Consider the following 18,917-nt stretch of genomic DNA (forward strand, 5'->3'; position numbering starts at 1 on the left):
AAGACCAACCAACAGCTGGTTTCAGGCATCTATAAGACCAACAGCTGGTTTCAGGCATCTATAAGACCAACAGCTGGTTTCAGGCATCTATAAGACCAACCAACAGCTGGTTTCAGGCATCTATAAGACCAACAGCTGGTTTCAGGCATCTATAAGACCAACCAACAGCTGGTTTCAGGCATCTATAAGACCAACCAACAGCTGGTTTCAGGCATCTATAAGACCAACCAACAGCTGGTTTCAGGCATCTATAAGACCAACCAACAGCTGGTTTCAGGCATCTATAAGACCAACCAACAGCTGGTTTCAGGCATCTATAAGACCAACCAACAGCTGGTTTCAGGCATCTATAAGACCAACCAACAGCTGGTTTCAGGCATCTATAAGACCAACCAACAGCTGGTTTCAGGCATCTATAAGACCAACCAACAGCTGGTTTCAGGCATCTATAAGACCAACCAACAGCTGGTTTCAGGCATCTATAAGACCAACCAACAGCTGGTTTCAGGCATCTATAAGACCAACCAACAGCTGGTTTCAGGCATCTATAAGACCAACCAACAGCTGGTTTCAGGCATCTATAAGACCAACCAACAGCTGGTTTCAGGCATCTATAAGACCAACCAACAGCTGGTTTCAGGCATCTATAAGACCAACCAACAGCTGGTTTCAGGCATCTATAAGACCAACCATGCCCAGCAGCTGGTTTCAGGCATCTATAAGACCAACCAACAGCTGGTTTCAGGCATCTATAAGACCAAAAAACAGTTTGGTTCATTTCATTTATTTTATTTAAAAAAACAAAGCATAGCCTCCTCTCCTCTCAATGAAGGCCATTTTCTTTTTGCAATCAAGTAGGCTAGTCAAGACCGTAGATAAAAGGTTTGGCTTGTGAGACCACTGGGAAATAAATCTTAATCACCAACGCTTTAAGATCAAGTTTGAGAGGAGAAAAACTCTGAGCTGACATTCTCTTTATACACAATATACAAAAGTATGTGGACACCCCTTCAAATAAGTGGATTCGGCTATTTCAACGACACCCGTTGCTGACAGGTGTATAAAATTGTGCACCCAACCATGCAATCTCCATAGAAACATTATAATGGCCCATACTGAAGAGTTCAGGGACTTTCAACGTGACACTGTCAGAGCATGGCACTTTTCCAACAAGTCCGATCGCAAAATGTCTGCCTTGCTAGAACTGCCCCGGTCAACATTAAGTGTTGTTATTGTGAAGTGGAAACGTCTAGGAGCCACAACAGCTCAGCCCCGAAGCAGGTCACAGAACAGGACCGCCGAGTGCTGAAGTGCAACAACAGCACAATAACTGTTTGTCAGGAACTTCATAAAATGGGTTTCCATGGCCGTGTCGGCCACGCACACGCCTAAGATCACCATGCGCAATGCCAAATATCGTCTGGAGTGGTGTAAAGCTCGCCGCCATTGGACTCTGGAGCAGTGAAAGCGATTCACCATCTGGCAGTCCGACAGACGAATCTGGGTTTGGCGGGTGCCAGGAGAACTGTACCTGCCCCAATGCATAGTGCCAACTGTAAAGTTTGGTGGATGAGGAATAATGGTCTGGGGCTGTTTTTCATGGTTTGGGCAAGGCCCCTTAGTTCCCCCCTTAGTTTTCCAGTGAAGGGAAATGGTAACGACATTCTAGACGATTCTGTGCTTCCAACTTTGTGGAATCGGTTTGGGGAAGGCCCTTTCCTGTTTCCGCATGATAATGCCTCCGTGCATAAAGCGAGGTCCATATGGAAATGGTTTGTCGAGATCGGTGTGGAAGAACTTGACTGGCCTGCACAGAGCCCTGACCTCAACCCCATCGAACACCTTTGGGATGAATTGGAACGGTGACTGCGAGCCAGGCCTAATCGCCCAACATCAGTCCCGACCTCATTAATGCTCTTGTGGCTGAATGGAAACAAGTCCTCACAGCAATGTTTCACCATCTAGTGGAAAGCCTTCCCAGAAGAGTGGAGGCTGTTATAGCAGCAAAAGGGGGGACTAATTCCATATTAATGCCCCTGGTTTTGGAATGAGATGTTCGACAAGCAGGTGTCCACATACTTTTGGTCATATAGTGTGTATATGTACTGTGGGCAGGTAGGTCTACATTATTTGAGTCTTTTGGCGTAAAACCCCTCCATAATGTAGGCTACATGTGTCCATACCCATCATGAAATTAGGGATGAGAACCTTGGTGAATATACTGATGAACCTCGTATTTCAAAGTTATTTTCTGATAACAATTGCTTAGTTTTCCATTTCATATCTGTAAAAACCACAGGCCCTCCGTAGGCTACCCTTACCCTAGACCTACTATAACGAAGGATAAGTCACATCAATTTTATGACATTATATTTATTAATTGTTGTTGAAGATGGATTGTTTTTCATAAAATGTTATTAAAATAACTCACTGTCTTCAGTGGAACGCACTGCAACTTCTAGAGACGTGTGAACCAGATCTGTGAGATGGTCAACATTCCCTGTTAAGATCTCTTTTTTTAATTAGAATTTTTTATATATATATTGACTTTCCATATTAGCAAGTGGAGTGAGAGTTTACTAAAAGCAATGCAAAATGGATGAAATTACAGAATTAAAAGTTACATAAATGAGAAGGATATATGTCTATAAAACACTATATTGGGGAGCAGTATAACAGTGAGGGGACATAGGAGAAACACAGAATCATCACCACTGTCACATGACTGGATCTCTGTCATCAACACTGTCACATGACTGGATCTCTGTCATCAACACTGTCACATGACTGGATCTCTGTCATCAACACTGTCACATGACTGGATCTCTGTCATCAACACTGTCACATGACTGGATCTCTGTCATCAACACTGTCACATGACTGGATCTCTGTCATCAACACTGTCACATGACTGGATCACTGTCACATGACTGGATCTCTGTCATCAACACTGTCACATGACTGGATCTCTGTCATCAACACTGTCACATGACTGGATCTCTGTCATCAACACTGTCACATGACTGGATCTCTGTCATCAACACTGTCACATGACTGGATCTCTGTCATCAACACTGTCACATGACTGGATCTCTGTCATCAACACTGTCACATGACTGGATCTCTGTCATCAACACTGTCACATGACTGGATCTCTGTCATCAACACTGTCACATGACTGGATCTCTGTCATCAACACTGTCACATGACTGGATCTCTGTCATCAACACTGTCACATGACTGGATCACTGTCACATGACTGGATCTCTGTCATCAACACTGTCACATGACTGGATCTCTGTCATCACCACTGTCACATGACTGGATCTCTGTCATCAACACTGTCACATGACTGGATCTCTGTCATCAACACTGTCACATGACTGGATCTCTGTCATCAACACTGTCACATGACTGGATCACTGTCATCAACACTGTCACATGACTGGATCTCTGTCATCAACACTGTCACATGACTGGATCTCTGTCATCAACACTGTCACATGACTGGATCTCTGTCGTCAACACTGTCACATGACTGGATCTCTGTCGTCAACACTGTCACATGACTGGATCTCTGTCACATGACTGGATCTCTGTCACAAGACTGGATCTCTGTCCAGCTGCTGTGAACAGTTTGGATGTGCGTTAAACCCTTAACATTCATAAAAGACCGTAAATACACAACTTGAAGGAGCCGCATATTTCGCCATGGAGCACATTCTGATTGGCCAGTGAAGCTCAAGCCTCAACACACCCACAACTGGTTTATTCATCAAAACCCAGCCCTTTCGCTCCACCGCTCTGTGCCGATGGTTGTGAAAATGTCAAAACTATTTCTGACACACGCCCGAACCTACAGCGTTACCAGCAGCGTTTAGATTTACCATAACGTTAGGTTTGTTCAAATACAGCACAAAGTCTCATATATAAATAACATATAAAGACATATAAATATACAATTGGGTTGGGGACAGAAAATTGACAACAAGCGAGCTCATAGCTGTTAAACGTCATACTGTACAGTCCTGTCCCAAAAACATTTCCCTAAGATGGGACTAATGTGCTCAAGGTAGGCACTTTCCTGCTCCTCTGAAATATAAATGATCTAGTTATGGAACACGGACTTCTAAAAAAGAAACGGGGGAAAGAGAGGAGAGGAGGTGAGAGGAGAGGAGAGGAAGGAGGTGAGACGAGACGAGACGAGAGGAGAGGAGAGGAGAGGAGGGAGAGAGGAAGGAGGTGAGAGGAGAGGAGGTGAGGAGAGGAGGGAGAGGAGAGGAGAGGAGGAGAGGAAGGGAGGTGAGAGGAGAGGAGAGGAGGTGAGAGAGAGGAGAGGAGAGGAGAGGAGAGGAGAGGAGAGGAGAGGAGAGGAGAGGAGAGGAGAGGAGAGGAGAGGAGGAGGTGAGAGGAGAGGAGAGTGGGGGAGAGGAAGGGTAGACAAGAAAGGGAGAGGGAAGGTAAAGGAGGGTGAGGTGTTGAGAAATAGAGAGTAAAATAAAAGAGGAGGAGAGAGGAAGATGAGAAGAAAGGAGAAGAGAAAGGAGGAGAGAAGAAGAGTAGGACTGGAAGGAGAGGAGAAGAAAAGAGGAGAGGAGAGGAGAGGAGAGGAGAGGAGAGGAGATGAGAGGAGAGGAGAGGAGAGGAGAGGAGAGGAGAGGAGAGGAGAGGAGAGGAGAGGAGAGGAGAGGAGAGGAGAGGAGAGGAGAGGAGAAAAAAGAAGGGAGAGAAGAGGAGAGGAGAGGAAGGAGGGGAGAGGAGAGGAGGAGGGAGAAGAGAAGAGAGGAGAGGAGAGGAGAGGAGAGCAGAGGAGAGGAGAGGAAGGAGGGGAGAGGAGAAGTGAAGAGAGGAGTCTGCGTTGTCCACTCACATCGTAGGCCCCAGCTTTGATCTGTTGGTACAGTTTGTGCTGGTCCTCATCCCAGAAGGGAGGGTAGCCCACTAGCAGGATATACAGAATCACCCCTGAGACAGAGACAACACACACACACACAGAATCAGCATTTCCATATGAACATTTAATGTGTGTGTTTGTGTCTAGGTGTGTAAGCAATGTAGACGTGTGTGTTTGTGCCAGTTTGTGTGTCTGCTCTGAACAGTATGTGTGTAAACGTGAGAGATGCTCACCGCAGGCCCAGATGTCCACAGGTTTGCCATATGCCTCCTTCCTCAGCACCTCAGGGGACAGGTATCCCGGTGTACCAGCAAATCCTGCAGCACAAACAGGGAACCCACACACACAAACACAACACACACACACACACAGACACACACACACACACAGAATCACACACACACACACACACACACACACACACACACACACACACACACACACACGAACACACACGCACACGCACACAGATGTCCACAGGTTTGCCACACGCACACGCACACGCACAGGGCACACACACACAGCACACCACACACAACACACACACACACACACACACACACACACACGAACACACACACACACACACACACACACACACACACACACACACACACACACACACACACACACACACACACACACACACACACAAACGAACACACACACGATGAACACACACACACACAGAGCACACAATTTATCACTCAAAGTTTCAGAGTTATTATTCCCACATGGGATGAATTAAGGTTGAAAACATGTTGGTGTGGTGTACAGATCTAGGATCAGATCGTAGTGTACAGTCAGTACCACAGATCTAGGATCAGATCGTAGTGTACAGTCAGTACCACAGATCTAGGATCAGATCGTAGTGTACAGTCAGTACCACAGATCTAGGATCAGGTCGTAGTCTACAGTCAGTACCACAGATCTAGGATCAGATCGTAGTCTACAGTCAGTACGTACCAAACCAGGCTTGCTGATCTCCTTGTACCTCGATGGCCAGGCCAAAGTCGGCCAACTTGACGGCAGCATTCTTGCATTTGCTGGCTAGGAGTAGATTCTCTGGCTGGGGGGGGGAGGAGAGGGACACTAAAGGTTCATCCTGTTTTGAACTATAAGACAGGGGAGACAGGGGAGAAAGGGGGGGACAACAGACATACAGACAACTCTCATGTATGTGGTGTGTGGAGGGAGGGTCGTTACGCATGCACCAACAGTGACAGGAAACACACACTGGTGCAGCACATGAAAACACACACATTCACACACACCTGAACACCTAGGCTATATCAGTAATGACTCACACACACACACATTCACACACACCTGAACACCTAGGCTATATCAGTAATGACTCACACACACACATTTCACACCTGAACACCTAGGCTATATCAGTAATGACTCACACACACACATTCACACCTGAACACCTAGGCTATATCAGTAATGACTCACGCACACACATTCACACCTGAACACCTAGGCTATATCAGTAATGACTCACGCACACACATTCACACCTGAACACCTAGGCTATATCAGTAATGACTCACACACACATATTGCGCAAACACGCACACACACTCCACACACACTCCACACACACTCCACACTTGCATACACCTTAATGTGCATTATCGTCATATTTTATTGTAAAGCGAATTACACCTACATAAATGTTGTAACACAGTATGATGCAGCCAATCCTTGTCCTTACCCCCTGTAGGGTGCTCTGGGCTGTGATTTAGGGTACAGGGGTTTGGGCTGTGGTGTGTGGAGTTGGTGCTCTCTCTCTCTATCTGTATTTCTCTCTCTCTCTCTGTGTCCCAGATAGAACAGCCTCATTATTCTCTGTCAGGGGGGGACTCTAATAATGGGCTGCTATCCCCCCTGGCCCCTGCTCTCTGTGTCTGTCTCACTCTCTCTCTCTCTCGCTCTCACTCTCTGTCTGTCTCTCTATCTTTTTCACTCTCTTGCTCTCTCTCTCTCTCTCTCTCTCTCTCTCTCTCTCTGTCTGTTTCGCTCTCTTGCTCTCTCTCTCTCTGTCTGTCTCTCTCTCTCTCTCTGTCTGTTTCGCTCTCTTGCTCTCTCTCTCTCTCTGTCTGTTTCGCTCTCTTGCTCTCTCTCTCTCTGTCTGTCTCTCTCTCTCTGTTCAACCTCAACTCTGGACCATGAAGCCAGTTCCACTGAGTTTATTCATTGTTCCCCTCTAATGAAGGACTGATTTAGACCTGGGACACCAGGTGTGTACAATGAATTATCAGGTATAACAGAAAACCAGCAGGCTCCGGACTTCGTAGGATCAGAGTTCAGGAACCCTGCTCCATACAATAGAAATGTGGCAGCCCTATTCATTTCCCTTTGTTTGCAGATCTGAAGGCACTGGATAGGTGTAAGGCATACAATATGGTGGTGTATCTAGGCTATTATTATTATCTACGTATCTACACTGAACAAAATATAAAGCAACATGTAAAGCGTTGGTCCCATGTTTCATAAGCTGAAATAAAACATCCCAGAAAAGTTCCATATGCACAAAAACCTTATTTCTCTCCTATGTGTTTACTTCCCTGTTAGTGAGCATTTCTCTTTTGCCAAGATAATTCATCCACCTGACAGGTGTGGCATATCAAGAAGTTGATTAAACAGCACGATCATTACACAGGTGCACCTTGTGCTGGGCACAATAAAAGGTGACTCTAAAATGAGCAGTTTTGTCACACATCACAATGTCACAGATGTCTCAAGTTTTGATGGAGTGTGCAATTGGCATGCTGACTGCAAGTATGTCCACCAGAGCTGTTGCCAGAGAATTCAATGTTAATTTCTCTACCATAAGCCGCCTCCAACATCATTTTAGAGACTTTGGCACTACGTCCAACCAGCCTCAGAACTGCAGACCACATGTAACCACGCCAGCCCAGGACCTCCACATCCGGCTTCTTCACATGCGGGTTCATCTGAGACCAGCCACCTGAACATCTGATGAAACTGTGGGCTTGCACAACCAAATCATTTTTGCACAGACTATCAGAAACGTTCTCAGGGAAGCTTATCTGCTTGCTCGTCTTGACCTGAGTGCAGTTTGGCCTCGTAACTGACTTCATGTGGGCTAATGCTCACCTTCGATGGCCACTGGCACGCTGGAGAAGTGTGCTCTTCACAGAGATACCGTGACGAGATACCGAGGCCCATTGTTGTGTCATACATCTGCTGCAGTCACCTCATGTTTCAGCAAGATGTTGCAAGGATCTGTACAAAATTCCTGGACGTCCATGGCCTGCTTACTCACCAGCCATGTCACACATTGAGCATGTTTGGGATTCTATGGATCTACGTGCGCACAACAGCATGTTGCAGTTCCCGCCAATATCCAGCGACTTCACACAGCCATTGAAGAGGAGTGGGACAACATTCGACAGGCCTCAAGCAACAGCGTGATCAGCTCTATGCGAAGGAGATGTGTCTCGCTGCATGAGGCAAATGGTGGTCACACCAGATACTAACTGGTTTTCTGATCCTCGCCCCAACAGATGCATATCTGTATTCCCAGTCATGTGAAATCTTTGAAATTCTTGCATGTTGCATTTATATTTTTGTTCAGTACACATAGCTCTACATAGCTCTACATAGATCTACATAGCTCTACATAGCTCTACATAGCTCTACATAGATCTACATAGCTCTACATAGCTCTACATAGCTCTACATAGATCTACATAGATCTACATAGATCTACATAGCTCCAGATAGATCTACATAGCTCTACATAGATCTACATAGCTCTACATAGCTCTACATAGCTCCAGATAGATCTACATAGCTCTACATAGCTCTACATAGCTCTACATAGATCTACATAGCTCTACATAGCTCTACATAGCTCTACATAGATCTACATAGATCTACATAGCTCTACATAGCTCTACATAGATCTACATAGATATACATAGATCTACATAGCTCCAGATAGATCTACATAGCTCTACATAGATCTACATAGCTCTACATAGCTCTACATAGCTCCAGATAGATCTACATAGCTCTACATAGCTCTACATAGCTCCAGATAGATCTACATAGCTCTACATAGCTCTACATAGATCTACATAGATCTACATAGCTCCAGATAGATCTACATAGCTCTACATAGCTCTACATAGCTCTACATAGCTCTACATAGCTCTACATAGATCTACATAGCTCTACATAGCTCTACATAGCTCTACATAGCTCCAGATAGATCTACATAGCTCTACATAGCTCTACATAGCTCTACATAGCTTCAGATAGATCTACATAGCTCTACATAGCTCTACATAGCTCTGCATAGCTCTCCAATGTGCTAATAAGGGCTTCTGTAACTTTACTTTCACCTAGCTAATGCCATAAGATCAACACAAATTCTCTTTCCATCTTTGTACCCTGAGTTCTCCAACATAAAAACTATCTACACTACGTCGGCCCAGACACACCTATAAGGGTGTAAGGCAAGGTTACCCAACTGGCGGCCCACAGGCTGAATTTGGCCCGCAGTTGATTTTATTTGCCCCCACAATATTTCGGAGCAAAAAAAATAATACAAAAATGGTCCTTCTGTAGCTCAGTTGGTAGAGCATGGCGCTTGTAACGCCAGGGTAGTGGGTTCAATCCCGGGACCACCCATATGTATGAATGAATGTATGCACACATGACTGTTCCATTTGATAAAAGCGTCTGCTAAATGGCATATATTATTATATTATTATATTAAATGTATTCTTGGACATAAAAGACGGTAAAAACACCAGCAAATCAGTTCCAAGTGACTTTCATTTTGGAAATCAGCTCCAAGTGACTTTCATTTTGGAAATCAGCTCCAAAGTGACTTTCATTTTGGAAATCAGCTCCAAAGTGACTTTCATTTTGGAAATCAGCTCCAAAGTGACTTTCATTTTGGAAATCAGCTCCAAGTGAATTTTGGAAATCAGCTCCAAGTGACTTTCATTTTGGAAATCAGCTCCAAAGTGACTTTCATTTTGGAAATCAGCTCCAAAGTGACTTTCATTTTGGAAATCAGCTCCAAAGTGACTTTCATTTTGGAAATCAGCTCCAAAGTGACTTTCATTTTGGAAATCAGTTCCAAGTGACTTTCATTTTGGAAATCAGCTCCAAGTGACTTTCATTTTGGAAATCAGCTCCAAGTGACTTTCATTTTGGAAATCAGCTCCAAAGTGACTTTCATTTTGGAAATCAGCTCCAAGGTAATCACACACATAGAGAGATAACGTACCGTATATGTGATTGTATACAAATGTAAGCAATGTTTGAAATTATTACGTTTTAGTCTAATATTATATCTGTTTGGGGCTTCTTGCAATCTATTTCTAGTCTACAAATGATTTGTAATTAGGTTTCGGAGCCTTGACCATCCGCTCAAGAAGAAAAAATTGTCCCTCGGCTGAATGTAGTTGATGATCCCTGGTGTATGGTATAAACTCTGCCACCATGTTTTAACAGTGTCAGTGAATCCCCGGCATTGCAGTAGCTTGTCATTGCAGTAGCTTGTCATTGCAGTAGCTCGTCATTGCAGTAGATTGTCATTGCAGTAGCTTGTCATTGCAGTAGCTCTTGTCATTGCAGTAGCTTGTCATTGCAGTAGCTCGTCATTGCAGTAGCTTGTCATTGCAGTAGCTTGTCATTGCAGTAGCTTGTCATTGCAGTAGCTGGTCATTGCAGTAGCTTGTCATTGCAGTAGCTTGTCATTGCAGTAGCTTGTCATTGCAGTAGCTTGTCATTGCAGTAGCTTGTCATTGCAGTAGCTTGTCATTGCAGTAGCTTGTCATTGCAGTAGCTCTTGTCATTGCAGTAGCTTGTCATTGAAGTAGCTCGTCATTGCAGTAGCTTGTCATTGCAGTAGCTTGTCAGCAGTAGCTGGTCATTGCAGTAGCGTCATTGCAGTAGCTTGTCATTGCAGTAGCTTGTCATTGCAGTAGCTCGTCATTGCAGTAGCTTGTCATTGCAGTAGCTTGTCATTGCAGTAGCTCGTCATTGCAGTAGCTTGTTATTGCAGTAGCTTGTCATTGCAGTAGCTTGTCATTGCAGTAGCTTGTCATTGCAGTAGCTATTGTCATTGCAGAAGCTTGTCATTGCAGAAGCTTGTCATTGCAGTAGCTCTTGTCATTGCAGAAGCTTGTCATTGCAGAAGCTTGTCATTGCAGTAGCTTGTCATTACAGTAGCTTGTCATTGCAGAAGCTTGTCATTGCAGTAGCTTGTCATTACAGTAGCTTGTCATTGCAGAAGCTTGTCATTGCAGTAGCTTGTCATTGCAGTAGCTTGTCATTGCAGTAGCTTGTCATTGCAGAAGCTTGTCATTGCAGTAGCTTGTCATTGCAGTAGCTTGTCATTGCAGTAGCTCTTGTCATTGCAGAAGCTTGTCATTACAGAAGCTTGTCATTGCAGTAGCTTGTCATTACAGTAGCTTGTTATTGCAGTAGCTTATGTCATTGCAGTGCTGTAGCTTATCATTGCAGTAGCTTGTCATTGCAGTAGCTCTTGTCATTGCAGTAGCTTGTCATTGAAGTAGCTCGTCATTGCAGTAGCTTGTCATTGCAGTAGCTTGTCATTGCAGTAGCTGGTCATTGCAGTAGCTCGTCATTGCAGTAGCTTGTCATTGCAGTAGCTTGTCATTGCAGTAGCTTGTCATTGCAGTAGCTTGTCATTGCAGTAGCTCGTCATTGCAGTAGCTTGTCATTGCAGTAGCTTGTCATTGCAGTAGCTCTTGTCATTGCAGTAGCTTGTCATTGCAGTAGCTCGTCATTGCAGTAGCTTGTCATTGCAGTAGCTTGTCATTGCAGTAGCTTGTCATTGCAGTAGCTTGTCATTGCAGTAGCTTGTCATTGCAGTAGCTTGTCATTGCAGTAGCTCGTCATTGCAGTAGCTTGTTATTGCAGTAGCTTGTCATTGCAGTAGCTTGTCATTGCAGTAGCTTGTCATTGCAGTAGCTATTGTCATTGCAGAAGCTTGTCATTGCAGAAGCTTGTCATTGCAGTAGCTCTTGTCATTGCAGAAGCTTGTCATTGCAGAAGCTTGTCATTGCAGTAGCTTGTCATTACAGTAGCTTGTCATTGCAGAAGCTTGTCATTGCAGTAGCTTGTCATTACAGTAGCTTGTCATTGCAGAAGCTTGTCATTGCAGTAGCTTGTCATTGCAGTAGCTTGTCATTGCAGAAGCTTGTCATTGCAGTAGCTTGTCATTGCAGTAGCTTGTCATTGCAGTAGCTCTTGTCATTGCAGTAGCTCTTGTCATTGCAGAAGCTTGTCATTACAGAAGCTTGTCATTGCAGTAGCTTGTCATTACAGTAGCTTGTTATTGCAGTAGCTTATGTCATTGCAGTGCTGTAGCTTATCATTGCAGTAGCTGGTGTCATTGCAGTAACTCATATCATTGCAGTAGCTTGTCATTGCAGTAGCTCGTGTCATTGCAGTAGCTCGTGTGATTGCAAGAGATTGTGTCATTGCAGTAGCTTGTCATTGCAGTAGCTTGTCATTGCAGTAGCTTGTGTCATTGCAGTAGCTCGTGTCATTGCAGTAGCTTGTGTCATTGCAGTAGCTCGTGTCATTGCAGTAGCTCGTGTCATTGCAGTAGCTTGTCATTGCAGTAGCTCATGTCATTGCAGTAGCTCATGTCATTGCAGTAGCTTGTGTCATTGCAGTAGCTCGTCATTGCAGTAGCTCATGTCATTGCAGTAGCTTATGTCATTGCAGTAGCTCGTGTCATTGCAGTAGCTCGTGTGATTGCAAGAGCTCGTGTCATTGCAGTAGCTTGTCATTGCAGTAGCTTGTCATTGCAGTAGCTTGTGTCATTGCAGTAGCTCGTGTCATTGCAGTAGCTTGTGTCATTGCAGTAGCTCGTGTCATTGCAGTGGCTCGTGTCATTGCAGTGGCTTGTCATTGCAGTAGCTCATGTCATTGCAGTAGCTCATGTCATTGCAGTAGCTTGTGTCATTGCAGTAGCTCGTCATTGCAGTAGCTCGTAATTGAGGTAGCTCATGTCATTGCAGTAGCTTATGTCATTGCAGTAGCTCATGTCATTGCAGTAGCTTGTCATTGCAGTAGCTAGTCATTGCAGTAGCTTGTGTCATTGCAGTAGCTTGTGTCATTGCAGTAGCTTGTGTCACTGCAGTAGCTCGTCATTGCAGTAGCTCGTCATTCCAGTAGCTCGTCATTGCAGTAGCTTGTCATTGCAATAGCTTATGTCATTGTAGTAGCTTATCATTGTAGTAGCTTGTCATTGTAGTAGCTTGTCATTGCAGCCTCTCTTCCTCTTTATCTTTCCTTCTTACATGCCCTCTCCCCTCCTTCATCACTCCCTTAGTTTCCACCCTCTCCTCCTCCTCTCCCTCTCTTCTACCCCTCGCTCGCTCGGGACAGAGAAAGAAAACGGAGAGATAGTGAGAAGGGAGAGATAGTGAGAAGGGAGAGATGGTGAGAAGGGAGAGATAGTGAGAAGGGAGAGATAGTGAGAAGGGAGAGATAGCGAACAAAAAAGAGCTAAAGAGAGAGAAATGGAGAGATACAGCAAAAGAGAGAAGGAGAGAGAGACAAGAAGGCTGAGGCCGTGTCATCACTCTCTCAGGCCTATGATTCAGGGTTTACTCATTTGTAAGGAGTAAGTTCAAACTTGCCAACACTGCAGTGCTGGGATAATCCCTGCTATGATTGTGGGTGGAATTCAGATTAACCACAAGCTTCCAATGAATAGGTGGACAGGCATACAATATCTGGGCCACCCGCACAAACACAGAAATTCACCACGCGCAGACAGACAGACAGACAGGCAGACATCCTGTCTGCATAGCTCTATGCAGCAACACACACACAAGAGAGAGAGAGAGAGAGAGAGAGAGAGAGAGAGAGAGAGAGAGAGAGAGAGAGAGAGAGAGAGAGAGAGAGAGAGAGAGAGAGAGAGAGAGAGAGAGAGAGAGAGAGAGAGAGAGAGAGAGAGAGAGAGAGAGAGAGAGAGAGAGAGAGAGAGAGAGAGAGAGAGAGAGGCAGAGATGCAGGCAGACAGACCTCCATTGAAAAGGCACTCCAATTTAAGGCGACTGACAGCCATAGTGTGAAACCAGAGACAGGGTTAGGTAATTTACCCGGACTGACAAAGAGCTGAGAGAGGCTTACAGGATTTGGGCTCTAGTGCCGTAATATCTCAGCCAAATTACCATTTGGAGTTTTATACTGTCATATTTCAACTAAATCAACTAATAAATGAAGTCTCCATTTGTCTCATGTCAGTTGAGTTAATTCAGTACCTCAGTACCTCTGTCAGCCTCAAATGACCCGGTAACTTGTGTCGAAGTCGGACAACAATGTCCTTTCCAGTCAGTGGCCTATTTCCTCTGTTTTTGGGACATTAGAAGAAGCATAAGAACAGAACATCTTCATAGACCTGCTTTCCATACTAGGCTTGGGCAGTATACCGTATATACTGTATACCAGGGGTATTTGGAAATGGCCACGGGATGTTTTTTCAATACCGGCAATACCGTAGAAATGATTTTTAATCATTGCAATAATTGTAGGTACCTTTTAAGTAAATACCTGCAGTCGACTTGTGCAATACGTTAGAGGTTCATTAAAGCAGGTCAGGTTCTTAATTAATGTCACCTCATTTTTCATTATGAACCTTATCGTAGTCCCCAGTCACGTGGTGTTTGTTTACAACACACAACGTTAGCCTTGTGAGTCACTGTGGTGCAGCACTCTCCAGGTGATCTAGTTACAATATGGAATTAACAACTCAAAATATTTACCAGCTAGATTTCTTATAACTCTAAGGTGACTGTCTAAAATGTGCTAAATGCTCATCAGTTATGCATTTGGTTTGCTAATTTAGTAGCTAGTTAGCTATCTAACTAAATGGTTAGCTTCTTGCAAATTCAAGCTTTGCTTGGTAACGGCTGAGAATCCCCTCCTGGATCAAGAGCCTTGCTATCTAATATTTGTTTCATACGTCTGTCCTGCAAATAGTTTATGCCAGAGACTGTATAAAATGTTTGCAATGCGCTTTTTAGAATTTAGTTAGCATATGGGATTTTACATGTACTTGTTAGCATGGCTAACCTTCGGATCTCAGCGGCTCAGTGGGGTTTGAAAATAGCGCTCCTTGTGTTCAGTGCAAGTATTAACGAATATCCCGGGATGTTACAAGGTTGGTAGGAAGGTAAGACAATCTGGATACCGCCTATCTAGTCTATTCCACACTAATCAATTATTCAAACTCTCTGGTTGTCTCCACTTCATTAGAGCGATCTCCTTGTTGTCTCCACTTCATTAGAGCGATCTCCTGGTTGTCTCCACTTCGTTGGAGCGATCTCCTGGTTGTCTCCACTTCGTTGGAGCGATCTCCTGGTTGTCTCCACTTCGTTGGAGCGATCTCCTGGTTGTCTCCACTTCGTTGGAGCGATCTCCTGGTTGTCTCCACTTCATTAGAGCGATCTCCTGGTTGTCTCCACTTCATTGGAGCGATCTCCTGGATGTCTCCACTTCATTAGAGCGATCTCCTGGTTGTCTCCACTTTGTTGGAGCGATCTCCTGGTTGTCTCCACTTCATTAGAGCAATCTCCTGGTTGTCTCCACTTCGTTGGAGCGATCTCCTGGTTGTCTCCACTTCGTTGGAGCGATCTCCTGGTTGTCTCCACTTCGTTGGAGCGATCTCCTGGTTGTCTCCACTTCATTGGAGCGATCTCCTGGTTGTCTCGTTGGAGCACTTCGTTGGAGCGATCTCCTGGTTGTCTCCCTTCGTTGGAGCGATCTCTGGTTGTTGGAGCGATCTCCTGGTTGTCTCCACTTTGTTGGAGCGATCTCCTGGTTGTCTCCACTTCATTAGAGCGATCTCCTGGTTGTCTCCACTTCATTAGAGCGATCTCCTGGTTGTCTCCACTTCGTTGGAGCGATCTCCTGGTTGTCTCCACTTCGTTGGAGCGATCTCCTGGTTGTCTCCACTTCATTGGAGCGATCTCCTGGTTGTCTCCACTTCGTTGGAGCGATCTCCTGGTTGTCTCCACTTCATTGGAGCGATCTCCTGGTTGTCTCCACTTCGTTGGAGCGATCTCCTGGTTGTCTCCACTTCGTTGGAGCGATCTCCTGGTTGTCTCCACTTCATTAGAGCGATCTCCTGGTTGTCTCCACTTCGTTGGAGCGATCTCCTGGTTGTCTCCACTTCATTAGAGCGATCTCCTGGTTGTCTCCACTTCATTAGAGCGATCTCCTGGTTATCTCCACTTCATTGGAGCGATCACCTGGTTGTCTCCACTTCATTAGAGCGATCTCCTGGTTGTCTCCACTTCATTAGAGCGATCTCCTGGTTGTCTCCGCATCGTTGGAGCGATCTCCTGGTTGTCTCCACATCGTTGGAGCGATCTCCTGGTTGTCTCCACTTCGTTGGAGTGATCTCCTGGTTGTCTCCACATCGTTGGAGCGATCTCCTGGTTGTCTCTACTTCATTAGAGCGATCTCCTGGTTGTCTCCACTTCGTTGGAGCGATCTCCTGGTTGTCTCCACTTCGTTGGAGCGATCTCCTGGTTGTCTCCACTTCATTGGAGCGATCTCCTGGTTGTCTCCACTTCATTAGAGCGATCTCCTGGTTGTCTCCACATCGTTGGAGCGATCTCCTGGTTGTCTCCACATCGTTGGAGCGATCTCCTGGTTGTCTCTACTTCATTAGAGCACGTTGGAGCGATCTCCTGGTTGTCTCCACTTCGTTGGAGCGATCTCCTGGTTGTCTCCACTTCATTGGAGCGATCTCCTGGTTGTCTCCACTTCATTAGAGCGATCTCCTGGTTGTCTCCGCATCGTTGGAGCGATCTCCTGGTTGTCTCCGCATCGTTGGAGCGATCTCCTGGTTGTCTCCACTTCATTGGAGCGATCTCCTGGTTGTCTCCACTTCATTGGAGCGATGTCCTGGTTGTCTCCACATCGTTGGAGCGATCTCCTGGTTGTCTCCACTTCATTAGAGCGATCTCTGGTTGTCTCCACTTGGTTGATCTCTGGTTGTCTCCACTTCATTGGAGCGATCTCCTGGTTGTCTCCACTTCATTAGAGCGATCTCCTGGTTGTCTCCACTTCGTTGGAGCGATCTCCTGGTTCTCTCCACTTCATTGGAGCGATCTCCTGGTTCTCTCCACTTCATTGGAGCGATCTCCTGGTTGTCTCCACTTCATTGGAGCGATCTCCTGGTTGTCTCCACTTCGTTGGAGCGATCTCCTGGTTGTCTCCACTTCATTGGAGCGATCTCCTGGTTGTCTCCACTTCATTAGAGCGATCTCCTGGTTGTCTCCACTTCGTTGGAGCGATCTCCTGGTTGTCTCCACTTCGTTGGAGCGATCTCCTGGTTGTCTCCACTTCATTAGAGCGATCTCCTGGTTGTCTCCACTTCATTGGAGCGATCTCCTCGCCTCTCAGACCCTCTCCGAGGCTGTCCTCAGCCATCACTATGACATATTGTGTGAAATTCCCCAGAGCTGAGGACTGTAACCTGATAGGTGTGGCTAAATAAAGAAATATCCACAACAGTTCTGATAAACAGGAAGAATGTTGCCGAGGCCGGCGCTGGGGTCTGACGAGGTGTTATCCTGGTCGAGAGAACTGAAAACACACACGCAGCATCATGCAAGACAACAAGCAGTAACAAAAACATGTATAACACACAAGCACGCACGCGCGCACACACATACACACACACACAGACACACACACACACACAGACACACACACACGATAGGAGAGATGACAGCACTACTGCTGCAATCCAACCACAACACTCAGCAAAAGAGGCTCTGACCAATTAGAACAAGGTTCTGTCATCTGACCTATAAATACATACTTACATGAAGCTATAAACCTCAATTGGAAGCACCATAGAGACACATTTAAACTGGATGTGGCAAAGAATCAATTCCCTTTGGGAACCCATTTTGGGAATCATATTGACAAGGGGCTAACTTTAATCCAGCACACACTACAACCTTATAAGCAATTTAAAGGGATACTTTGCTGTTTCACAAGAGGATAGGTGAGAGAGGGACTGCATTTGGGAAAGGGGGAGAGCTGCTGTTTCAACAAGAGGATAGGTGAGAGAGGGACTGCATTTGGGAAAGGGGGAGAGTTGCTGTTTCAACAAGAGGATAGGTGAGAGAGGGACTGCATTTGGGAAAGGGGGAGAGTTGCTGTTTCAACAAGAGGATAGGTGAGAGAGGGACTGCATTTGGGAAAGGGGGAGAGTTGCTGTTTCAACAAGAGGATAGGTGAGAGAGGGACTGCATTTGGGAAAGGGGGAGAGTTGCTGTTTCAACAAGAGGATAGGTGAGAGAGGGACTGCATTTGGGAAAGGGGAGAGTTGCTGTTTCAACAAGAGGATAGGTGAGAGAGGGACTGCATTTGGGAAAGGGGGAGAGTTGCTGTTTCAACAAGAGGATAGGTGAGAGAGGGACTGCATTTGGGAAAGGGGGAGAGTTGCTGTTTCAACAAGAGGATAGGTGAGAGAGGGACTGCATTTGGGAAAGGGGGAGAGTTGCTGTTTCAACAAGAGGATAGGTGAGAGAGGGACTGCATTTGGGAAAGGGGGAGAGTTGCTGTTTCAACAAGAGGAGAGAGATAGAGGAGCAGCATTTTGCAAGGCACCATCAGAGATATGTGAAAGATCGTATTGGACAGATCCCATGGTGCAGAGAGAGAGAGAAGCCTATAGGAGAGGATTCTGACCTGAAGACAGGAGACTGATCTCCTTCACCCAAATTCAGGAAGCTGATGTTCTGAAAGAGCTGCAAAATCTGGACACCTACAAATCAGCTGGGCTAGACAGTTTGGACCCTTTCTTTCTAAAACTATCTGCCGAAATTGTTGCAACCCCTATTACTAGCCTGTTCAAACTCTCTTTCCTATTGTCTGAGGTCCCCAAAGATTGGAAAGCTGCCGTGGTCATCCCCCTCTTCAAAGGGGGAGACACTAGACCCAAATCATAATCGGTCGACCTCTA

The 18,917-nt window shown here is 45.5% G+C and overlaps 1 protein-coding gene across 25 annotated transcripts in view; it reads right to left on the bottom strand.

The window, feature by feature from the left end:
- The window catches only part of LOC118380890 (calcium/calmodulin-dependent protein kinase type II subunit beta-like), a 181,478-nt gene that overhangs the window by 82,219 nt on the left and 80,342 nt on the right, over nucleotides 1–18,917 (bottom strand). For all 25 annotated transcript variants that reach the window (XM_052479248.1, XM_052479245.1, XM_052479249.1 and 22 more), the window contains 3 exons: nucleotides 5,861–5,963; nucleotides 5,128–5,211; nucleotides 4,871–4,965 (listed from right to left, as the gene is read on the bottom strand). In XM_052479248.1, coding sequence (XP_052335208.1) covers nucleotides 4,871–4,965; nucleotides 5,128–5,211; nucleotides 5,861–5,963 — 282 coding nt within the window. The remainder of the gene's footprint in view (nucleotides 1–4,870; nucleotides 4,966–5,127; nucleotides 5,212–5,860; nucleotides 5,964–18,917) is intronic.

Source organism: Oncorhynchus keta, chromosome 25 (assembly GCF_023373465.1).
Source record: "Oncorhynchus keta strain PuntledgeMale-10-30-2019 chromosome 25, Oket_V2, whole genome shotgun sequence".
Lineage (NCBI taxonomy): Eukaryota > Metazoa > Chordata > Actinopteri > Salmoniformes > Salmonidae > Oncorhynchus > Oncorhynchus keta.